The sequence below is a fragment of the Marmota flaviventris genome, chromosome 11 (genome assembly GCF_047511675.1).
Source record: "Marmota flaviventris isolate mMarFla1 chromosome 11, mMarFla1.hap1, whole genome shotgun sequence".
NCBI classification, from domain to species: domain Eukaryota; kingdom Metazoa; phylum Chordata; class Mammalia; order Rodentia; family Sciuridae; genus Marmota; species Marmota flaviventris.
Genome location: NC_092508.1, coordinates 21,724,718 through 21,751,030, shown reverse-complemented (window position 1 = coordinate 21,751,030; position 26,313 = coordinate 21,724,718). Strand labels below are relative to the sequence as shown.

At 34.2% G+C, this 26,313-nt stretch overlaps 1 protein-coding gene across 1 annotated transcript in view; it reads right to left on the bottom strand.

The window, feature by feature from the left end:
- Positions 1–26,313, bottom strand: part of Bard1 (BRCA1 associated RING domain 1) — a 69,001-nt gene that overhangs the window by 27,047 nt on the left and 15,641 nt on the right. Inside the window, exons 4-6 of the mRNA XM_027941904.2 lie at positions 15,243–16,204; positions 6,319–6,399; positions 4,560–4,732 (exon numbers count right to left, since the gene is read on the bottom strand). Of these exons, the coding sequence (XP_027797705.1) occupies positions 4,560–4,732; positions 6,319–6,399; positions 15,243–16,204 (1,216 nt within the window). The remainder of the gene's footprint in view (positions 1–4,559; positions 4,733–6,318; positions 6,400–15,242; positions 16,205–26,313) is intronic.

Sequence of the window (26,313 nt, the reverse complement as noted above, 5' to 3'; positions counted from 1 at the left end):
AGTATACAAAAAGACTACCACAGCATCTGATTAAAAAATACATAAAGAAAGATTTCAAGTTTTAAGGGTTTGTGATGTCAACATTATACATGTGGGAAATAAAACAGGGATGGTATTTCCTTACAGACCCTGTCTCATTGCTGTGTTCAGTGCTAACCACCAGTACAATAATCTTCTTGGGCATCCTCCTGAAAAATCATAGCCTCAGATAAAACTGCAAAACAGGCAGTTTGTTTTTATAGTCCCACAGGAATTATGTAAGCATAAACTTAGTGGGATAAATAAAAGTCCATCTTCTCTTTAATGCCTGATTCCTCTATTAGTTAATTGGTATTTCAGAGTAATACCACTAATAACAAAATTGGAGAGATCTCTAAAAATCATATAATATGTAAGTTATCAAAATAGATAATGTTGTACCACCTCAGGGTACAAGCTTATTTCTGCAAGATACTCTATTCATGATCCAGAAGAAAAAAGACTGGAAGCATTCTGATTACTTTTAAAAAACTAAGAGTATAATTTTGATATCAAAATCTAAATGCAAAACATGAAAAATCTCAAACTATTCTAACTTATAATTATGCGAAACTCCTAGTGAACTGACATAAATATTTGTTTGAAGAAGCTGTGTGCCATGGTACATGCATACAGTCCCAGCTACTGAGAAGGCTGAGGCAGGAGAAGAGTTGAGCCTAAGAGTTTGAAGCCAGGCTCGGCAACTAGGAATCTGAAGCTAGTCTCAGCAACATAATGAGGACAGGTCTCAAAAAAGGGAAAAGAGAAAAAAAAAAATAGTTATGATGATAAGAATAAGAATAACAACAATATACCACACCAAGTTTATCTTAAGAATTCAAGAATGGTTCAACATTAAATATATGAGATGGGGTCTCATGTATTTGTGACATCACTACACAAAAAGTACAGGATCATTTCATATAATATGAAAGTCATTTAATAAAATACAGACTTATTAAAATAATGGTAAACAACTAGAAGGAAGCTTCCACAGGACAATAAAAAACATCAATATTTATAATATCAATGTCAAATTGATTGTAAACCTACAGTCAGAATTTATAAAGGACAAAGCAAACAAGCTATCGCCATTATTTTACAATAATTCTTCTATATGCTTGGACAATTGTAGTAAGAAATGAAAATTAATAAATCACAATGATATTCTTAATATAAGGTGTTGGCTGGATAGTAAAGAAGGGGACTAAAATCAATAGTTTTCCTATATATCAGGAGTAAGTTATATTTATTAATAAAGCATTAAATTAACTAGGTCATCAAAAGAACCAAATACATAAAATAACCTCAAAAAATAGTTATGTGTATCTGTATACACACACACACACACACACACACACACACATACACAAAAGATTAAAAACTTTGTAAGATATATGAAACAGAAGACTTAAAACATACCAGGGTCTTGAATGAAAAAGTAACCTTAATAATCCACTGCAATCTATATTCCTACTCAATTTCAACCAAAATCCTAGTACAATATTTTTTAAACTTGAGAACACTGGCAAATTGGAGAGGGGGATAAAATGGCCTTAAAAGTTGTAATACTACAAGAATTGCCTTGGGCAGTCACAATCCCCAAAAGATAACATACCATAATGCCAGAAGGGCAAGAGAGGAAGAATTCTCCCTGGGAACACATGATATTTATTCAAACAAGCACCAGGAACCATATCCTTTACTATAAAAAAAAGAGTATTACTTATAGAAACTTGGTTTTCAACATACTTGTCACACTTACAGTAAAGCTGGTAGCAAAAGGAGGCAATTTCTCTCTTATCTGACTTTTTATCAAAAGAGGAAAAAGTATACCACATTTCCATTTGTTCAAACACTTAATGATTCTCTCCACACATAATTGTATGTATAGACTATATTAGGCATTTGGCTGAGCCTGGAAGGGCAAACATGATCCCTGATCCATAAAACATGCAATCTAAAAAGAAGATAATATAAAGTAAACACACCAGCACTTAAACTGTGTGACCAGGGAGAACCACTATAGACAAACATGAGGAATCAGGAAAAGCAACCAAAAGGAAGTGCTGAGATGAAACTCAAAAGAATGAGAAATTGATTACCAAAATGAATACTCCAGAGGAAAAACTAAAAGCATATGTAAAGGCTTTTTTTGTTTGTTCATTTTTCCACAATAGCCTGGCACATTTTAAGGAAATAAAAATTCAGAAAGGCTAGTGAAAAAAAATTCTTATAGGAAAGGGGGACAAGAGGTTCAGTGGTAAGACAGACAAGGTTGAAGAGGTAAGTAGTGCCAGACCACACAGGGTCTTAAAAATCATACTTTGGAGTTTAAAGTTTATTTTAAAAACATTATGAGGGAGGAAGTGAAGAGTTTTAAGCAAATACTTAATCTGACAGAACTTGTATTTTTTGAAAATACTCAGGCAGCAGAATGGGTAATGAATTAAAGAAAAACAATCTGAAAAGGAGGAGGCCAGCAGGACACTGGTAAGACCAATTAGGTGAACAAGAACTATCAAACAAAAAGCAAAAAACCACAGGGACAGTATTTCAGAATGATAATCAATAGTCTACAAAATATATAACAATGTTCAGAAACAGAGACCATACTATTATGCCTAAGAACTACATTAACAACTGCATCTGACTTTTGACTGAGACCTTTTTATCCAGTATCAATCCTATCCCCTTTTGTTAAATAAACCCCTCTTCCCAACTGTATCACATGTAACTATTTAATTAAAAATTAAATACATTTTAAAGTACAGTTTCTCAGTAGCGATAGCTAATTTTCAAGTGTTCTATATCTACAGATGGCTACTGGCTACTGAATGCCCAGCATTGATATAAACATTTCCATCACCAAAGAAAGGACTACTGGACAGTGCTGGGCTATACATAAACCTAAGTCTGTCACTTCTTTAGGTAAGCATATTTAAAACAAGTGCCTGTCCTCTCTGAGAAGACACCTGTGAAGGCAGGCTCATTCACTGTCTCATACCCACTCCTTGTATATTAATAAGTCCTCACACTACAATGAAGAATCATGGTGTACAAACCACAAAGACAGGCTCTGTGTTTTGGCTCATTAATCCTCACTATGCTTTGAAGAAATAGAAAAGCAGCAGGCATCATCCATGTTTTATAGGTGAGGACACCAAGGCATAGAAATTAACCTGCTTGAGGCTATAAAGTCAATAATGGAGTCACAAATAAAAGCTGGATTCCCTAACACCCTGACCAGTGCTCCATTCATTATAGTAGTCATGGCTGATTTAAGAACCCCAGGATGGAAACTATTCAGTTTCACCTGACTCAAGAAACCATTTGCTTTATCAAATGGCTTGCTACACCCTCAGGGGGGTCAAATCTGTTAGGTCCTTATATAGACATAGATATCTCTATTAGATTCATGTGTACACACACACACACACACACACAGAGAGAGAAAAAGTATATATATATATATATATATATATATATATATATATATATATATTTATATAATATAATATAAAGTAAATATATATATATATATATATATATATATATATATATATATCCCTTGAGTATGCCCCAACCCCCAACTATCTTATGACTTGTGAAAAGAAATAAAGGAGATTAGACACACCTACTGAAATTAACAGCACTAAGGTATGGTACATTCTTGCATTATTATTTTGTTTTTCAATTATGTTAAATTGTTACCTATAAAATATTACAACTTAGAAGCTTTATATTTTCCAATTCTTATTTTCCTCTGTAAACTGGGTAAACCTGACTTTTGTGTGCTCTTTCAAAACCTATAGAAGCAACTGGGGCACAGAGAGGCAATTCTGACATTTTCATTTCAACTACCTAATTAACTGAAAAGAGTAAAATAATATATAGGGAGACATGAGCCAAGTTACAGATTAAAGATATAAAATCTACATACGGCATTTGCTTGTGATACTCTTGACAATAGCAATTTTAAAATGCAGCCGCCAGCATTCACTAATGTGCCTCTGTGCCCTGACACTGCAAAACAATTTACTCAGAGCCTCATTTGAATAATGTGAAAAATCTAGGAAATAATTCTACTGCACTTGCCTAATATCTGAAATCTTATATATTTTAACTGTTGTTATACTAAATATGCAGAAAAAGGCATGAAGAAATGAAATATTTAAACTAATTCTAATGAATCTGAGAGCACAAAAACATAATTAAGTCTATAAATTTTTATAAATAAGCATGAATCAATCTACAGAATATAAACACTAAGAGAATTTGCTCATAAAATAAAGTTTCCAAAATGGAAACTATTGGCAACTGTTTCTGAAAAAATATAGCAAATCTCCAGTATGTAAAGTCTCATCAAGAAAAAGAGCACACATGCTGATTTGAAATATGGAACCTAATGGTCACATCTAACTCTACTTTTAGAAAAAAGAGGAAAACATCAACTTGGGTAGAACAGTCTTTGCTTCATCATGTACCTTGATTTGGGAATACAAGTCAATTTAAAAACAATTTTTAAGAGGACTACTTACACCGCATTCCGGGAGGCTCCACAGGACAATAACAACCTGACTATATCCACGTGCCCATTCCTGGCTGCATCATGAAGTGGTGAGTCATTCTGGTAGCCAGTGGTGTTCACCAATGCTTTATGCTGGAGCAGCAATTCCACTATCTTCAGGTGCCCATGGTTGCAGGCTTCGTGCTAATTTAGTTAAAAACAACAACAACAACAAAAGTGGGGGCAGGGGGAAGGATGAGGAAAAGTGAAGGATAATATAATACCACCATACTTAGAGAAATAAATGGAAACCTCAGTCAGTAAACTTATCCTTACCTAAATACTCATACAGACTATAGGGTTGATGGAAGAGTAAAAGTCACTGTGAATAAATCATCTTTGTGGTGAGATACGTGGTAATCAAAAATCACAGAAAAGAAGAGCCATGGGTAAAGCACTCTTCTTTGTTGTTGTTGTTGTTGTTGTTTTAAAGATAATGCAGCTTTAAACCAACTATAGCTCCTCAATTGTTCCACAATACTTTTAGAGCACTAAGGAAAAAAGACCTGGTATTTAACAACCAGAGCATGTATAAAATCTGAAATTCTCTAAGGCTGAAGAAAATGCACTGTATCAGGTCAATACTAAATGGCAGACCAGCACACAGACATGTGCACACAGCAGAGTGAATGGCCTAAGAGTTATTTAAAAGACAAGTTCTCTGCTAAAGTTAGAGGTTGTTGGATGGCTGGTGTCAGTGATAACAGAACTAACACAGTAGGCTTTCAAAACAGCTTACTAAATAAATAACAGAACTGCTAACAATGGAATATTCAAAGATATATTACATGCAAATCTTTCTTTATGTCTAATGAGCTGCCAACAATTTCACTATATTGTATTCTCATAAATCTCTGGTATATTGTGCTTTCTTTAGCACGTATCAATTAATAGGCAACACTACATTCAACATGTCTAAGTCTGTAACTAGGAGAAAGGAACTCAAACTAGGCATCAGATCCTTGAAATTACCCACTGGCCTTTACTACCATTTGCCTTAGTGGCATTAAAAATAAATAAATAACTTTTCTTTGAAAAGTTTAGCCAGCCTTTGGATTCTAAACAATAAAGTGACTGTGATCCAGACTAAACCCTCCCAGTTTAAGAATTTGCTAAGGAAAAGTCATTATATATACCTTTCAACCTTTTCTGCATCTAGCCTAATGACAGCCTACTAATTTCTCTGCTTAACTTCTTGTTTAAAGGATAAAGAAAAACCCTCATTTGCTGACACTCTATGCTTTCATTCAAATATCATGCTTTTGTCTTAATGTAATGAATGCATATAGCAATTGTTTCCAAGTATTTTTACCATTCTTTTTCCAAAGCATTCTTCACATTGCTTTTATAGTAATAACAAGTAAAGACTTAAGACACTTAATTAGGTTCCAGTGACATGCTATGCTATAGAACGAATCCTGATGTTCATTAACTCTATACATTAGTTAAATTCAGCAATGTAGTATAACTGGATTCCTAAATTTAAAGGTAGTTAAAAGGCAGCCAATTTCTTGTCTATCAAAACTGAAAAGTTAAGATGGAAAATAATTATTTTTTATACTTAATGAAAACATAAATTCTTCAGTTTAAAATGAGTATAGAGATGGCAGAGGCTGATATATGGACATCATAAAACTATAAACTTTAAGAACTATGAACATAAAGAGAAGAAGAATAAAAAAAAGTAGATACCCAGCAACAGAAACAAACAAAACAAAATAGAAAACTACCAATGGTGTCCATCCAGCATGGTCTTTAACATTGGGATCACTTCCGTTTTGCAAGAGGTATTCAACAGAAGGAACATCACCCTAGTAGAACAATGAAAAAGAAAAACATATTAAAAAATATCAAAACCTGGGGGTGTACTTCAATGGTACAGTGACTGCCAAGTATTCAGGAGACCCTGGGTTCAATTCCCCAGTATTGCTGGGAGGGGAAAAAGGTATCAAGAACATAAGGAAGATATTTAGGGTTTTGGGCTTTTTGTTTTTTTAAAGATTCCATTTTCTTCAAGAAAAAGTTAAGCTTAAATCTTTTCTCTACTATCTATTGCTCAAGAACTAAGAAATATTAGGCTATGCATGTATGAATAGTACCAATATATTGCATTATCCTTGAATATGGAGTACAAAATTTTTATTAGCAACCCATATTCAAAATTCATCTCAAGATACTATATAAATAATCCTGGCCAAAGACCATCTGATCATGATGAAGTTTTTAAAGTTGTCATTTCATTTGTGCAAAAATCCTTTTTGCGCATACATGAAAATGATATCTGAGTATTATTTAAAACAAACACTATTTATAGCCAAGAAAGGTACTGAGTGAAGCCAATGTTAAACTGCCAAAATCTGTTACTTTATTGGCACTTACTTTATTTATCCTAACACATTAATTTAGTTTATATTCACCTTATTTGCTTAGAGATATTTCATGGCAGAAGCAGTAGCTATTTAAAATGGCAGAAAAGGGATCAGAAGAACATATTCAAAACAACATATGAAATAAACATTCGATGTTTATTCCAGAGTTCAAGATTTAAAATCATCACCCATTATCAATTAACTGAATTACAGAAAATAAATTTTGACAAATCTATGATATTCCTTACAAAATCTTTCGTACTACACAAAAGGTTTTCAATCCTTATTTCAACACTCTGGAAGTATATGCAATTATTTTATAACATCAGCTCACAGATATATTGGAGAGAAAAGGAAAAAAAGATATAAATAAGAAAAACATTTTTGTAATCAAAGCCTGTTTTTGAAAAAGATGAATAAAATCAAGAATAGGTGAATTAAATTAAGGCACAAGACAAGGAAAACAAATTAAAGGCAGACAATACTAATTCTATCTTTAAGTTATTAAGGTACTTTTCATTGTTAAATGATATTAAAATTAAATCCCTTTCCAATTTTGAACTATCTGTGTCTTATGTATCCTGATCTAACTAAATCCGAATATAGATGAAAGGAATTAAGAAGTCTTTTGAAAAAAGTAAATGACATAGCTTGGAAACTATGTTGCCAGCCTCCAATGAACGTGAACCCTGGTAAAAAAATTAAGACTGAAAGAATTAATCTCAGGGAATATCTCATCTCACTCTTCTTTCTTTATTTATTTATTTTGTGATGGGGGGAAGGACTGAAAATTTAACCCAAGCCCTCACACATGCTGGGCACACATTCCACCACTCAGCTAAACTAGGCCAAATTTCTACTGTTCCTTTTCCCCAAACTAAGACCTTAATATAATATGCAAAGATATCTGACATCTTCCTTTCTCTCTTTTCTTTCTTCTTCCCTCCCTCCTTCTTTCTTTCTTTCTTTCAGTATTGGTCAATTCTTAAAGCCTTCTTAAAAAATCTCTAGTTGGGGCTGAGAATGTAGCTCAGTGTAGAGTACCTGGCTAGCATGTACAAGATCCTGGGTTCAATCCCTAGTACTACCAGAAACATCTAACTATAAAATAAAAGTTATTGCCTCTTTTTAAAACAATGTCAGGCTTTAGGAAGAAGAATGGCATTTATGCAGTGAGATGAAGATAAAATTCTCTTGAAATTACACCATTTCAGGTCACAGCAAATATAACTAAATCTGTTCGTTTAGGATTAACAGGAGAGGTATAGTTTAACTAAATTCACACACACACATAAATGTAAAAAGTATTGGGTGTAGGAGATTTCATCTCCATTAAAGAAGTGTTTCACAAAATAATTCACAACATTGTATATGTTTTTTCTGTCATATGTAGCTTATTTATTTAGCCTTCTTCAAAATAAATTCAGTGATTTCTTTGTGTGTGTGTGTGTGTGTATTTTTTTTTTTTCTTTTGTGCACCAGGGATTGAACCCAGGGGTGCTCAACCACTGAGACACATCCCCATCCTCCATTATTTTCTATTTTGACACAGGGTCTCACTAAGCTGCGTTACGCCTGGAACCTGCTATCCAACTGCCTTAGCCTAGTGAGTTGCTGGGATAACAGACAACCATGCCCAGCTTAATTTATATTTTTTAAACTGAGACATAAAACATAAAAATTATACTCATTTATGGGGAATGATGCTTTGGTATATGTATACATTATATAATGTTTAAATTTAGATAGACATATCTATCTCCCTATCATTTCTTTATGGTGAAAATTTTAAAAAAATTTTTCCTACCTTTTTGAAATATATAACACTTATTATCATCTTCTATACTCATCCCATTATGCAACAACACACCAGAACTTCTTACTCTTATCTAACTATATTTAGCCAATACCCTTGAAATGAAAGTTTTCCTCTATTGGGTTGATGTGTACAAGTCACTAATCCCCTAAATATAATTAACATTTGATTTTTAAGAATTTTTTGCTTTTAAAAAAATTATTTCTATTTTCATATTTTGGCTACTTCTCAAGTACAGAACCTTTAGAAGGTAGCTTAAGGTTTTAAAATAAATTCACACGCATCATGTTTTTATTGTCTTAAATTAAAACAAAATAACGTTAAAGGTTTAACCGACCTAAAAATAAGCATTATATACGTTCCAAACAGATTATCCTAGTTACAAAAACCCCCCACATTTTCCCCAAATCCCTTAGGTTGCAAATTCTGTTCTTCCAGTATAACATGTATTTAGCAACTTTTGTTCTACACCCAAGTCAGTTCCAAATGAAATCAGGAATATCTACCAAGAAATAAATTTGAATTATTTTAAGCAATCCCCTGAACACCGAAGAGATAAACACCCAGAACCACACACATTCGTTACCTTCAACATGAAAGTATTCACAAAAATACACATGCACACACAAACCCTCCTCAAAAGTTACCTTGCTTTAATCCTACATGGTAATAACAAAAAGTATAACCTAAAGAAGTCCAGAAAATATAAACACAAGTGCAGAATGGAAGTAAATATGGAACATTAAAATAGAATAGAAACAGAGTGACATTCTGGAGAATACAGAAATCTCTTTTAAGTCACTATTTTCTTTCATGTCACCTCTTCATATTATTAAAGGTGTCTTCTATTAATATTTCACCCCTTGAAATGTATAACTGATTAGCAAACTCCTTACTGCTTATACCCAATCTGCTTTCTCCTCTCTAGTACTTAAAAGTTTGTCATATTTTCATCTTTCTACTTTATGTAAATTTATAGTCATGCACATAAATAAAATTATGATAATTAGATAGGGTCCAATGTAACTGGATAGGCTTGAACTGATATGAAGTTTCCAGGAAACAAATTAACTTCTACTTCACATTTCTTTAAATTACTTTCTTCTCTAGAAGAATATTTTGAGTAAGAAGCACTCACTCTTATTCCTCATAACTTAGAAGAATAATTGAGGTTTCCTTAAACCACAGCTAAAAAGGGGGCGGGAGGGAAATCATCCAAGCAAAGAATTTACAAAGGCTTATAAGAAATTTAAAACAGATTTGGTATTTTCAAGTAATACTTTAAAGGCTGAGAATGTGTCCACTGAATTTTTATATGCTAACTTTTCAATGAAAGGAAAAATTCTTCACATATTCTCACATATTGCAGATACATGCATATTTTAGCAATATAAATTAACTTTCCAAAAATACAAACAAAATTATTTTCCATGTTACAAAGGTAACTCTTCTAAAATATCACTAATAAAGATCTTCATAAAATCAGTAGAGAACATTACAATAAAAATTACTTACCCAGCATAAACATTTCCACAAAAAGAAACTGGACAGGTAGCTAAAACTTCTCCTTTTAGCAATGAGATGTTGTTTTAAAAATAAAAAAGCCATCTAGGATAGCACTATAAAATGTTAAACACTTCTCTAGCTTCTTAGAATTTACTTAATAATTTCATAAATGATTCTGACTACCTACTCAATATTACAATAAATCACTACTATTATAAAAGCAGACTTGCACATGAATGGTGGGAGACTCACTGGAAGACGTGAATGCTGACTCCAAGGTGTTCCACAAATTAAAATCGTGAACATATCATAAATGCCAGTTTACTTTCATGTCCTTTACTTTCTCATGAAGCTAGTATGCAGGACATATAAAAAAGATGTGACTTATTAGTATAGTGAGTTTCAAAGTCAAACCCTGAAGGAGACACCTCCCTAGGGATTTGCTCAGCTCTACTAAGCAGATCTCCACCAGCTTTGTTATAGTTTAAGCAGACCATGCCTTTAAGTTGCCTTCAAAATATAATCTATTATGTCTGGATCACAAATACATCATGGCATGCCAGCTTTGAGCCATTCTATCTCACTTGTTCAGTGCTGTGGCATGATTTACAAGTAACTATGGCCATGTTAAGAATCTGTGCCAGAGAACCTGGGATGACAGCGATGTTGACTCCAGTACTTACAAATTCCCACGCACTACTGTCATCACATAATAGAAAATGGAAAATTTTCTTTATATTCTTAGTATTTTATGTTTTACTAAATCAAAAGAATGAACAATATGAGTGTTAATCAATCTCTCATTATGTTTTCAACAGCATTTTAGGTATAAGTGACAGATATTCAAATAGGAACATGGGTTATAATGATATAAGAAGAGGGTTATAGAATTATGGGGGTGGGCAGAGAAGCCAAGTTTTGACTCTCTGATTACTCTAGTTGTCATGCAAATATAATAGGAAAGCAGTGCAAGAAATTAGGGAGCTAACTCTGTGGTGTTGTTCCCCAAAATGACTTCATGCTAAACCTCAATACCTGTAAATATATTAGCTTACATAGAAAAGTAACACTGCAATGTGACCTTGAGAAGGGAGATTCATCTGTGCTAGTGGCCCCAATCTAATCAGTCTTTTAAAAGCACAGAACCTTTCCTGGCTACATCAGAAAGAGCATGTAAGGACTCAGCCTGTTATTGCTGGATCTGAAGACAGAGGAAGAATACCACCAACTGAGGAATTTGACAGACTCTAGAACCTGGGAACAGCCTTCAGTTGAAAGCCAGAAACCAAGAACTCTGCAGTTCCTGCCAACTACCCAAATAAGTAAGGGACAGATCATTCACTAAAGCCTCTGGTAACACACCTGACAGACTCATTTTAATCTGATGAGACTGATACCAAATTTCTGACTCAAAGAACTGTAAAAAAATTAACTTGCACTGTTTTAAGTCACTAAAGCTTGTTATACAGAAAGCTAACACAAGTGATCAGAGAAAAAAGACAAAGGGTAATGCCAAACATGATGCCTAGAGATAAGTTTGGTACAAGATATTAAAGAATGTTAATGTTAATAAGATTCCCAAGTTCAGAGATCATTCTACAAAGTCCTAATTGCAGCAGAGGAACCTAAACAACTCAACATAATAGTACACCTACTGCTACATTCTGTGCCCTCTCAATACACATACCAAGTATGCACAGGCAACCACACCTCCTGAACCCAAGAGAACTACATATAACTATGAAAACTGCAAGTCTACCAATATGCTTTAGGGAAAAACAAGCACCAAGAAAAACCTTATCTTTTGACAACACAAAACCTGCTACTTTCCTTCATTTCCTTTGGCTGCCTTAAGAGTCACAAAATCTAAATTCATTATGCAGTAGCAACTCTTTCCTTTTTCCCTGCTCCCTGTTCCATTTTATGGTAGCTTTAACTTTAAAGTGCCTTCAAATCCTTTTCTGAAGTAGGTGGGTAAAAAACATAACTGAGATAGCAGAATTACAATATTTGGTTTTCTAGTACACCCAGATTGGTCACTCTCGGCTACAAATGAGAAAATCAGGATAAGAATAAGATGAAAATATTTTTCTACAAGAATAAATATAATGACAAATCCATTGTTTTTCCCAAGCATATGTCTCACTGAAGATCAAACTTAGGTGGGGGATATGCATTCTGTTTACAGTAATGAAAAAAACAAAACAAAACAAAACTATTGTTAATTCATGATTTTAAAACAATAGAAATGAACAGACTTTATGTACTGTATCAGAGCCTTCCAACTTATAAGAAAAACAGCATTTAATAATTTAAGTTCAAAAGAACAAAATGGGTAAATCTAATTCTAGTAAGATTCTAAGTAAGTTGACAAAACTCACACGAATCAATCATGAACATATCAACAAAGAAAGTTCACGAAGACAGGATCATACCACTATTTTTTCCCTATCTTAATATTCTATTGTAGCTTTTTTCCACGCCTGGACCAAAAGAACACAAACTGTGGCTTGTGGGCCAATCTGACTTTGAGTATAATGTTTAATTGGTTTATATATTATTGTCCATGGCTGCTTTTGCTCTAGAATGGAAGAGTTGATCAGTCATGACATAGACCACATGGCATACAAAGCTGTAAATATTTACTCTACCTCCTTAAGAAAGGGTTTATTAAAATGGGTGCAGTGGAACACACCAGTAATCCCAGCTATTCAGAAACTTTTCAAATTTAAGGCCAGCCTGGGCAACTTAGTGAGACTCTGTCTCAAAATAAAAAATGGCTGACAATGTAGCTCAGTTGTGAACAACCCTGGGCTCAATCCCCAGTCTCTCTCTCTCTCTCTCTCTCTCTCTCTCTCACACACACACACACACACACACAAAGGAAAAAAAATGAGGGGGGTGAGGTACCAAAACCTAGCCTAGCCTAGACCCTAGGCTCAGAATACCCTCATTAATAAAGAAAAATTATTTTTAGAATCAGAAGAAAAATTCTCTACTAACCTAAGTGGATGTTTGCCTGGTGGTTTGAAAATTTCCAAAATGCAAAACACAAACTAAAGTAGGTTACATTCATATCTATTGGTAAGAAAAATGAACAAAAAAATACTATTACAGTAACTACTTATGTCTATGAAGCACTGATAACACTGTAACATTAAGATTATAATAGATCATGTGCATAGATATAATATGCATACATATGAAAACAATACCCCCCCCAAAATCCTGATTTTATAAGTCATGCCTCGCAAAAATAAAACCTAAACATAGTAAATGTCAAAAATCTTGAGTTATCTAAAGAATGAGATCCCTAACATGGTAATTTGCAGGTCCCCTTCACCCAGCCCCTGAAGGGCAACAGTAACAGAGTAGTCTACATTAATATAAAAGTAAAGGGGAAGAAAAACAATTAAGAAATGCTCATTTTGTGCTTTTCCCTTTCTCCACACAAAAATACAGGAACTGCTGGGCATACTCAATGTCCACAGCTTGTTTTTCCCAGATGTTTTATGTTGCCCACCAGCTTCATGTTTAGGAACCTCCAAAGGATTCCTTCTACACCACCCACAGTTCTCTATCCATCTAAAGATTTCATGAATTTTCCACGTGAAGTTACTGAAAGAACATAAGAGCTTTTCTAATTTAGGACTAAGCTCCACACATTATTTTTCCTATCACTTACTTGCAAGAAATCAGAGGAGTCTATAAGACTACTGAGCTTACTATCCCCTTTTATGGGCAGTACTGTATCAACACAAGTGCACCTCATTCTCAGAAAGCTGTCCAGGTTCCAAAGAATAGCACTGCCATCCCAGGTACTGAGGCAATAATTAGAAAATTAATTTGATGAATGGCTAGTAAAAGAAATGGCTGACTGTGAGGCACAGGTAGCTCCTTTGTGGCAAACTTTCGAAGTTTGTTTTTGTTCTATTTTCTGATACTAGGACTTTAACCCCAAGGTGCTTTACCACTGAGCCACATCCCCAGTACATATTATTTTTTGAGAAAAAGTTTTGTTTAATTGCCCAGGCTGGCCTGGATCCTCCCGCCTCAGCCTCTCAAGTCACTGGGATTAAGTATACATCACCATGCCCACCTATAGAGCCATTTGTGATAGTCAAATGCCCAGGGTCACTTGAAAAATATACATCTTTCAATGTTCCAGATTTTGGCAGGGCCCACAAGGAGCATCAGAGACAGAAGCTTGTCCCCTCTCACACAGCCTCCAGCCCTTTTGCTAGGTAAAAACATCTTGCTAGCAATAACTTAGCTATTGTCTATATTCATAAAGCTTGGGAGGAATGGTTAAACAAGATGATGAAAACAGAACCAGACAACAGAAAAAGTACTTGGCAAAGCAGAAGCTGCAATATTTGAATACTAGTTTTCTCCTATAATATAAGATCATACTTCCCAGACCCAAGGATCAGTCCCTGTCAACTTCACTTCCCCAGTTCTGAAGAAGTATGGTATCTGCAGTAATATCCTAGTAAACTTAGGATATTTTTCACAAACCCCAAAGAAATTGCCTTAAGGGTGGTCTTTGCTACAGTTTGGGTCTTCGATGTCCCCCAAAGGTCCATGTGTTAGAGGCTTGGTCCCCAGTGTGATAGTATTGGAAGGTGATGAAAACTTTGAGTAATGGGGCCTAGTGAGCAATCAATCTTTAGGTGACTGGGGGTATGCTCTCAGAGGGGACAGTGAGACCACAGCACCTTCCTCTTCCTCTTTCACTTCCCAGCCATGAGGTGAAAAGCTCTGCTCCACCACACATTCCCACCATGCTATAACACTACAGGCCCAAAGCACTGGGGCTGGTCCTGAACTGAAACCTCCAAAACTGAAAGCCAAAACAAACCTCTCTTTGTAAGATGATTACAGCAGATATTTGTTATAGAAACAGAAAAAACTGGCTTACACAATTTCACTCCAAGATTGCACTTCAGAGTAACCATCCTACCTTGATAGAAGCAATATGAAGCAAAGTTTCTCCTCTATGGTTTCTTTTCCCAACCATAAAGCTACCAGGCAATAGCTTCATCGCAGAGGGACTCAACATCATTCGTCTGTAACTTGAACTATTCAGTGTAGATGGTGGTGTACATGGTGAAAGGCTAATGGACTCATCTGATGTATTACTGTTTTTCCTCTTCGTCATGTCATCCCCTTTAAGTTTGCTGGGAGGTGGGGAGGAACAGTCAAGCAATGGGATGTTTTCTGAGAGAACTGTTTGCTTAACGAAATCTCCACTGGTGCTTGGAATGCTGCTTTTACATCTCTTAGACATGGAGCCAGACAACCTGCGACAACACCCACGTTTGCCAGGGAGACAGGAGACCAAAGCTGCCGTAGTTGTAAGATCACTGTCAGTGACCTCTTTCTCCTCAGGAGTCACCTCATTCTTCCCCTCAAGGTCTGGAGACTCTATATGCTCAGCCAATGGTAAAAAGACCTCAGTTAAGCTTCCAAAGCTTTCAGATTCTGTTCCAGAGCCACTTGCTAGTAAGTCTATTTCACCATTTATCTGTGGACTAGTGATAACTGATGGTGAGCTACAGAAGGATACCACCCTTTCCTTAAATTCCTCTTTGGAGTCAAGTTCACCAGCTTCTTTTTCCACTTCTAAATTCCATTCTTGGTTGATTTCAGCTAAAGTTTTCTTTTTTTGCTTCTTTGCAGATGTTGTAGAAGCCTTTTTAGCCCTCTTAGGAACAACTACAGGAGGACTTGAAGAAACAAATTCATACATTGAGGCTTGCTGAGTACTATCATCTTTTACTTTTTGAGGCTGGGTCTGCACTGAAACTTTACTCACAACATATCTGACCTTCTTGCTTCGAGGACTAAACCACATCTTTATTGAATTCTTCTTGTTTTCCGAATCATTGAATATATTTGTTCTAGATGTATCATCTTTCAAATCTGATAGAAAAAAGAAAAAGATCTGTTATAGAGACTAACCTTTCCCATCTTGAGCTAACAAAGAATTTTGTTTATAGTTCTTCTAAGGTACATACATTTGTATTTGTGTACCTCTTTCTCACTCCTAGACTATGGACTCTTTGCAAGAAGGCAGACGCTCATTCAACAAGCATTTGCTAAATCCTTCTTTGTGGTAGACACCATAGTAGAAACTAGAGGAAAAGTGAGAACTCAACATGGAACTGAAGGGAGACAGAAAAATAAGTGAAATATATAGTATGACAGAGGGCGACAAAAGATATGGAGGGAAATACACTCATAAAATAGAGAAAGAAACAACTGGGTGTGGAAGTGAACACCTGTAATCCCAGAGATGTGGAAGACAGGGGCAAGAGGATCACAGGTTCAAGACCAGCCTCAGCAACTTACCAAGACCCTGTCTCAAATTAATACTTAAAGAAAGGAAGAAAGGGAGGGAAAGAGGGAGGTGGGGGAGGAAAAGGAAAGAAAAGAAAACGAAAGCAAAGAAGAAAAGGACAGATGTAGGATTTAATAAGCAGAAAATAATTAGTGTTTAATTTTTTAAAAATTGCAAATCAATCAATATAATTTACTATATCAACAAACTAAAGGAAGATCATGTGATGTTCTCCATAGATACAGAAATAAAAATTTGATAAAATTCAACATAATTCCTTCTTTTTCTTTTGAAGACTTGGTACCAAAAAAAAGCTAAAACTAGACTAACACATGAACTAGTCGTTCCACCTTTGGGTATATACCCACGGCATATCAAATCAGTACAACAAAGAAATGACTATTCACAATAGTTAAGACATAGATTCACCCAAGAAGTGTCTACCCACAGACGAATGGATAAAGAAAGTACAGTATACATACACAATGGAATATCATTCAGTTTGTTTTTTTTTTTAAAAAAAAGAGAGATATGGTTATTTGTAGAAATATGAATGGAACTAGAGAATATTATGTTAAGTGAAATAAGCCAGGTATTAAAAAAATATGTGTTCTTTTTCACATGAATAACTTTTAAAAAGTTGATTTTATTGAAGTAGAGAGTATAAGAGTGTCACTACGAATTAGTAAGGGTAGAGGTGTAGAGATAGAAAATTGGATAAGGGTATCAAAATACTATTAGGAGGAATATGATCTAATATTCTACAGCACAGTAGGGTGACTACAGCTGACATAAATTTGTGATATATTTCATGAAGAACTAGAAGGGACTGAAAAATTCCTAAAACAAAGAAATGATACAAGTTAAAGAAAATGTACATACAAATTATCCTGATTGGAAAATTATACATTGTATACATATATTGAGTTATCACACAGTTCCACCAAAATATGTACAATTTTAACAAGTAAAATAATTTTGAATGAAAAAAAACGAGTAAACCTTAATGTAAACTATAGACTAGTTGAGAATAATGAGTCAACATAGGTTCATCAATTACAGCAACAACACTACTCTAGTGGATGTTGATAATAAGGGAGACTCTGCATGAATGGGGGCAAAGGGGATATAAGAATTCTGCACCTTCTTCTTAGTTTTGCCGTAAACTAACTCTGCTCTACAAAAATAAAGTGTTTAAAAAAATTTTAATAAAAAAGACTCAGCAAATTAGTAATAGAACTTCTTCAACTGCTTCTACAGCATAAAATATATCCTTTCTTTTGCATTGGGTTGGAATGAGATCCACAATGCCTCGTAGATTGAAAAAAACCCATTCATTCATTCATTAAATATTTTGAGCATCTACTATATGCCAGACATTATTCTAGGCACTAGGGATATGGTAGAGAAGAGAGGAAATTTTTCCTTCATACACTTTATGGTTCTAATAGAGAATGAAAAGACATAGAAATCTATGTAAAATGACAGGGTTAAAATCTGTAAGTTTAGAGTATTAGGGATAAGTCTCAAAAAATGTGATAAATTTACTGAATAAATTTGTGCCTAAAAGAGTATAGTAAAAGTTTTTCCTATCCAACAAATTGTACAAACCACCCACTTTTCTGATTCTGACAGCCAACTTCCTTTTTGTCTTACTTTGTTTTTGCCTTTGATACAATCCATTTTCTTTAAAAAAAAAAAAAAAATCTCTTGGGGCTGGAGTATAGCTCAGTGGTGGAATGTTTGCCTAGCAAGCACAGGTGCTGTGTTCAATGAACAGTATCAGAAAAACAAACAAACAAACAAAACCCCTCGAATTTCTTTTTTCCTTGAAGTCGCTCTTCCTGCCCCTCCCATCCATATTCACATACATAAAATCAACCCAGGTCAGGCAGCACAGTGGTGAATACAAGGATAATGCCCAGTATATATTGATGAATAAATTATTTGATATCCTCTTCAAAATTGAAAAGTATTTATATAAGAGACATTAGAATTAATTTAAAGGCTGCAGTTGCAACTCAGTGGTAAAGCATATATGTTTAGCAGCATTTGGGATATGCTTTATGTGTCCTATTAAGAATTTTAAAAGGAAATTACTTGGCATGTTTTCCTCCTCAGATGTCATTTCTCATTCAAGCCAAGAATTTTGTAAACAAACAAACAAACAAAAAAGAAACTCCTACATTACAGAACCAAAAAGAAAAAAAATTAATAGAACGGAGTTCTAAACATTAGATTCTTTAAGAAAAATGCAAACAGCCACACTTGGTGCACCTCATTCTTAAGGACTAACAGCAGCCACTCTGTGTGGAATGTGCTAAGTAAAATTTTCAAATGGGCTTATTCTTAAGAACTTTCGTTACTTTAAAGACACAAAATAATTTTAATTTTTAAATTTTTTTTTGAGAATAACTCTTTTCAATGTTCTCATTATTATGGTTTAGATATAAGAGGTATCCACCCAAAGCTCAATGCAAATGTACAACCAGGCAAGGTGGCTCATGCCTGTAATCCCAGAAGGGATTGCAAATTCAAATCCAGACTCAGCAATTTAGCAAGGCCCTAAGCAATTTAGGGAGACTTTATCTCAAAAACAAAACAAAACAAAACACCTCAGCAGTTAAGTGCCCCTGGGTTCAATCCCAGTACCAAAAAATTTAAAATTAAATGGGGGGGGGGGGGGAGTATGGGTGTGTGTGTGTGTGTGTGTGTGTGTGAGTTCAGAGGTAAAATGATTGGTTAGGAGAGCCTTAAGCTAATTAGTGCATTAACCTACTGATAGGACTAACTGGGTGATGACTGTAGGTAAGTTGTATGTGGCTGAAAGTGTTGCCATGGGATTTATAGTTTGTCCCTGGTAAGCAGAATTCTCTCTGATTCCTGATTGTCATGTCCTGAGCTGCTCTCCTCCTCCATACCCTTCTCTTTCATGGTGTTCTGCCTCACCTCAAGCCCAGAGCAGTGCAGCTGCTGTATGAACTGAGACTTCTGAAACTGTGAGTACCAAATAAACTTTTCCTCTAAAATTGTTGTTGTTAGGTCTTTTGGTCACAGTTGCAAAAAACAAACAAACAAAACACAAGTATAAACATTCATGTCTAGAAATACTACAAAGTATATTATCATTATCATATATTTTTATTTCCTTCCAGTCACTCCTTATTTGAGAACCCCATGGTTTTATTGTTTACCAATTTAAAATTATTAATACACCAGCTAGGCACAGTGATACATGCCTGTAATCCCAGCAAAGTGGGAGACTGAGAAAACAGGAACACTAGTTCAAGATCAACCTCAGCAACTTAGCAAGGCCCTAAGCAACTTAGTAAAAAAAAAACCTGTATCAAAATAAAAAAATAAAAAGGGCTGTAGATGTGGCTCAGTGGTAAAGTGCCTCTGGGTTCAATCCACAATACCATGAAAAAAAAAAAAAAATTACCATATCAGAAGATTGTTTCAATTTATATAAAATTCAAAGTCACTTCTTTTGTCTTATGTCTTTTACCTCATAATCCATGAGTACAAAAGTTCCATCTTTATACAGGCTTACCAAGTAAAAGGTAAGAAGAAATGAAAAATATTTGATTTTGAGAAATAGATAATTACTCTTTAACTCAGCAGAAATTTCAAACCTGATCCCTACCTAACCGGAAGGGGAAAAAAAAAAAAAAAAAAACAAGTATACTCCCAAACAGTGACTACTTCCTTCTGGTGAAAAGGAAGCATTTCACTGAAGACAGAAAACCAATAACTCACCTAGATGCAGAAGTATGTATCTAAATAAGGAAAGACCCTCCTAACCTTTCTATCAGGTTACTGATTGATTGATTGCAGTATTAGGAATTGACCCCAGTGGTACTTTACCACTGAGCTGCATGCCTATATATATATATATGCCTATATATATATATATATATATGCCTATATATATATATATATATATATATATATATATATATATATATATATTTGAGACAGGGTTTTAAGTTGCACAGGGCTGGCCTTGAACTTGCAATCCTCCTGAGTGGCTTCGATTACAGTATGTACCACAGTGCCAGCTCAAATATTTTTTTTTATATCATAGTTGAACATCATATGGTCCACAAAGTGTTACTAAGACAGGATCTTGGAACTAAAACAATCAGAATGAGGCATCCGTTCACAATGTGATTTTACATCTAAATTCAACAAGGTCTTTTCTTTGCACTACTAAGTGGATTTGAAAACCAAGCCATTTCTGATATAATCTCAAGACTAGAGGAAAGGTCAAAAGGAAATGTTACCAGGACTACGTTTAAAGACAGACTCAGGATTACAAAGATTTAAAGGTTAACCTTCAGGTAATCTGTAAAAACCTGTATTTGGTCTTTTAAAATTTGTTTCTTTAAACACAGATGTTAACATTTTCAATAAAAATAAGTCAAATCCCAAAGTCCTCAATGTTTATAATCTTACAAAATGCAGAATTGAGTTTTTAAAAGAAAATTAAGGTTTACGAGTGTACTAACACACTCAACTGACTAAAAATACTAAATCTAAAAAGGAAACAAATTTCATTATCAGATATACATATTTCGTAACTTATAAAGAAATGTATGACAAGAGTATCTATTTCTGCAATGTATACAAACACAATAATTTTATTGATCATTTTGTAATAATTACTTTGCTCAAAAGATTTTAATTACCTAATTTGGTATAACTAAGCAAGGACCACAGCTGATTGGTGACTTTTACACAGCATTATCTAAGATAAAACTGTAAAAAGCAACTACAATACTACCACCAGAATATAAATCATACAATTAACACCTATAACCGTTTTTATGGGTGAAGGATTCTAAGCATGATAAATTATCATATTAATTTCATAAAGAAAAATATTGGTCCTTTTTCTACACAGCAAATTTCTTAATGATGACATTTAAAAGAATTCTATTCTCTGAATTTAAATATTTCAGAGCACACCTCAAAATATACAGGAACAGAGATGCACATGTTACTAAGGAGCTGCTTGGCCAAGTTTTTTCTTAAAATTTAATAAAACTATAGAAAAGAGAAGCAATTAGAAAAATGTGATTTACTATCATTAATCCACATCAAAGGATTATAATGATGTACATTGTGTGCCTTTCAAATTATTCTCTATTATAAGTTTCACAACAAAAGTTGAGAAATCTCTTTGACTAACTAGTCCCTTATTAAAAAATCAAAGGAAAGTACTTTTCTTATCATCTGTATAACATTAACACCTTCACTGAAGAATGATTATTTTATAAGAAGTATTTAGTGTTATTAAAAAACAACAGCAACACAGCTATTCAGGCCCTCATCTTCATCTATCACAAAAAGTTACTGCACATATGAAACATTATATAATCACTCCAGAAAGACTGGCATCTCTCTCTAAATTGGAAAACTGTGAACCCATGAAAGCTTGATCAAAGCATTTTTTTTAATGTTACCAACACCAACATGTTTCATAGAACTCAACCAGCACCTGCAAGGTCTAATTTAATATGATGAGGCTCAAGGGAAAATAAAAACTTTAAAATTTTACTCTATTAGTACAAAGCAGATTATGTTATAAAGAATAAGGTAAAATTATCCCTAAATGGCCATCAGAAAAATATGAAAGACAACCTCTTCTCTTTAATGTACACTGAACCAAGAAAAATCTGTTGGAAGCTGATTTAAGCAAGTATTACTATAAATCAGGCTTCTTTATCTTCAATATACCATACACTATGTCCATGATTTGACAAGTTCTTCCTAATTACCCACCTTAATTACAGTAATTATATATTTTATAGTAAATGCAAGTAACAAGGTTCATTTGGATGATAAATTGTGAACTACATGGTTTTTAAAAAGACAGAGAAAAAGTGAGAAATGTTTAACCATTCCACTTAATTCATCATCTTCAGCACGTGATTTAACAGAATTATACAATTTTGGAGCTAGACCTTAAGAGTCACTTAATCTAACACCCTTATCTTATAATGAGATCATTTTCATATAAAAAGGACTGACATCATTTGTTTGCAATTACTGTTTCCTTTTAGCTGCTATATGGTATACCTTATTACCATTTCAGTTTTAAAAGTACTTACTAGATAAACTAACACAGAGGACTGCATTAAATGTACCAACGAGATAAACTACAAGGAAATAAAGGAATATACTCCCAGAAAAAAAATCCCACATACTCCTAAAGGCCAGTATATTCTGGGAGGACTTTAAGTAGACAAACTTGTAATGATGCAATTTACATTAAAATTTTAAAAAGCTTTGTACATGGAATTAACATACCTGGATAGATACATTTCAGCTTAATTATACTATGGATTTACTATCTATCAAAATAGCAAAAAAGGGTATTACATTATACAAAAGGAATCATGTGAACCAAAATATCAGAATTTGTTTTAATATTATTTTACTTAAGTTTAGTCTCTACGATATCAGTAATAGCACTGCCATTTTTCACCCAACTCAGTTCAAGAAAAAGTTAATACCAACACTTTTAACAAAAAATTGCACTAATTGGAAAAAAAATGGTCTTCAGTCTACTCACCTACAAGGATGAGGGAATTAAAGAGGATTCCCTATTCTTCTAAAATACTGGTTACGGTTTATCTGAAAGAGTGAAGTTCTGATTCATCTTAAAATAAGGTAATGTTGAAGACAGCATTATTTAAGTTCTGTCAAGGACTGAAGGGATTATTACTTTTTCCTTTTGGTGCTGGCAATGGAACCCAGGGCCTTGCATTTTACTCATCATAGTAAGGAAAATAAACACAAAATGCCTTCAGAAAATGAATTACCATTATCTTTCTTCCAACTTCACCTATACTTAGATTAGACAGTATTTTTGGCCTCAGATGTCACCTAGAACCTTGTTCTAAACTCAATTTTCCTAAACCTTCTTTAATAATGAAATATTAGAGCATTTCATATTGCATAGTCTATAAAATATGAAAATTATACCAATGACTCAAACGACTCAGTACAGTAAAATTTCTGGAAGAGTGGATCTTGTTCTTTTTTGTACCCCAAGGTCCCCAGGATCCCCGTATGCCATAACTGAGGGCAGTTAAGGTTGCATGGTCCTCGTCTCATTTTAACACTATTAAAAATGTCATTGTTACTTGTTATGGGTTAAACTGTTGTCCCTTACTTGTCCCCTAAGTTCTTTGTTGAGGACATGTACCCTAGTGTCTCAGAATATAACCTTCGTTGGAAACAGGATCATTGTAGATGTAATTAGTTAAATTCAGCTGGGCACAGTGGTGCAAGCCCGTAATCCCAGTAGCTTGGGAGGCTGAGATAGGAGGATCGCAAGTTCAAAGCCAGCCTCAGCAAGAGTAAGGTGCTAAGCAACTCAGTGAGACCCTGTCTCTAAATAAAATACAAAATAGGGCTGGAGATGTGGCTCAGTGGTTGAGTGTCCCTGAGTTCAATCCCCGGTACTCCAGGGGGGAAAAAAAAAAAAGGAAAGTTCTTTTCTTTCCTTTGGTACTAGACATTGAATCCAAGGGTGCTGTACCAATGAGCTACATCTCTAGTCCTTTTTATTTCTTATTTTGAAACAGGATCTCACTAAGTTGCCCAGGCTGGCCTCAAATTGTGATCCTCCCACCTCAGTCTCTTGAGTCAATGGGATTACCAACAAGAGCCACCACATCTGACAAAAGGGAAATTTGATAAACATTCATACAAGGAGAGCATCATGTGAACAGGAAGACAGCCATTTCTGAGCCAAGGAGTCAATCCCAGAACAGATTCTCCCACACAGACTTCAAAGGTAACCAACTCTGCATATACCTTGATCTCATTCTCCTATCCTCCAGACAACCAGTTTCTCTTCTTTAAGTCATCCAGTCTGTCACACTTTGTTACAGTATCTCTAATAAATGGATACATTACTACACAGTAACTAGAAGAGTTTTGTCTAATAAGAGTCTCAAAGTATTTTCTAACAAAAGAAACTTGCTTGTTTGGTCTGTTTTCTGTAACTTTTGCTAAATACTTTATATATTTTTTGATGTTAAAAAGCTGTGTCTCCTGCTAGCATCCCTCACCCCTGGTGTGAATGTGTTTACGTCACATTGTATATCCTTCCATCCTCTGGCTGCCTAGATCAGTAAATAAAATTGATGTAATATAATTTATAAGTAATACTGTTGACATTCTGATCCCAATGGAGGCTATAACCTGCCCCTCTTCAGCCCCTCCCCATGCCCCATAATAGCATCCATGTGTATTAAAACTGAAGAAGTAAATGTTTAAAGAGTTAAAAAAAAAAAAAAAGTTCAAGATAAAACCCAAAATGTGAATGCACAGCAAATTATCTTAACATATTACACACTCTTAAGAATCTTATGAAGCCACTTTCACACTAACATGAAATTTGTTCATATTGTACAATTGAATCAAGGGGCTCACTGATCCTTCCTGACCAACTCCAAACACTGCTTAAGATGCACAGACCCTTGCCTGAGAATCCCTGCATCAATCCATAGTGCCTACAGGTGTGGGGGTATGGTGGGGGAGGCAAGATCACACACCAATCTTTCCAACTAGAAAATAAACACATCGAGCACATCTTTGAATAAGGAGAAAGAGCCCAGAAAACTAATGACAAAACTTTTCCCCTCTATATTCTTAAAAGAGGTTTATAACTATAATATTATTTTTTTAAAGAGCACCTCAAAAAAAATTGTGGACAACTATATCTGAAAATAAGAACTATGTCATCATAACATATTTCATCATAAAAAATGAAGTCTAATACAATGATCCATATAATGAGATGAAACTCGTCAAAGGTAGACTATGATTTAAATTCTTCTTAAAATTATGAACATTACCTATTTAACTCATTTCTTTTTTTTCTTCAATTTCACCTTTATTAACTGACAATAACATCATGACAGAATTCAAAGAACAAAAGACTGAAAAACAGATATTTAATAATTTTATATGAACATTATCAATCATTAATGGCATCCTGCCAAGCAAGAAAAGGTTCTCCTATAAACACACACTAAAATGACATGATATGGTCAATAAAAAGATAACTCCAATATCCAATTATGAAGATTCAAAACACTTTCCTTTCTTTTCACAGCTAATTAGTTCTCAGTAGAAACCCCAACGGAAAGATATATGGTTAATAAACAGAGACTAAGAACAATTTGAAAAACATTAACCCCTATTTAAATAGAAAAGAAAATGAATATTAGATTTTTGCTCTTTCAAAATGTGTTCATCTAATTAATTCAGTCTAGAAGTGATCCACGGAAGAAAGCTGTATTCTATATTGCAAAAGTATATTTAAGTGAATTAGGCATTATTAAGGCCCAAATCACTATTCTATATATATTCCACAGAAATTATAACTGTAAAAAGCAGCCAATATGAAGTAGTAAAAAAAGTTGCTGGACTGACAATCAAATGGAATGGACTCTATCTTTCCTGCTTTTCTTACCAACTACATAAATGACTGAAAGCAAGATCACTTAACCTTTCTGGACCTTGGTTTCCCATCTAAATCTAAACAAGGGATTTAGATTGATCATCTCTTATGTTTCCTGTCAATTATCAAAATGATTCCCCAAAAAACAAAACAATAACAACCACTATAGATCATAAAGTCTGAAATGTCTTTCATAATTTCTGGTAA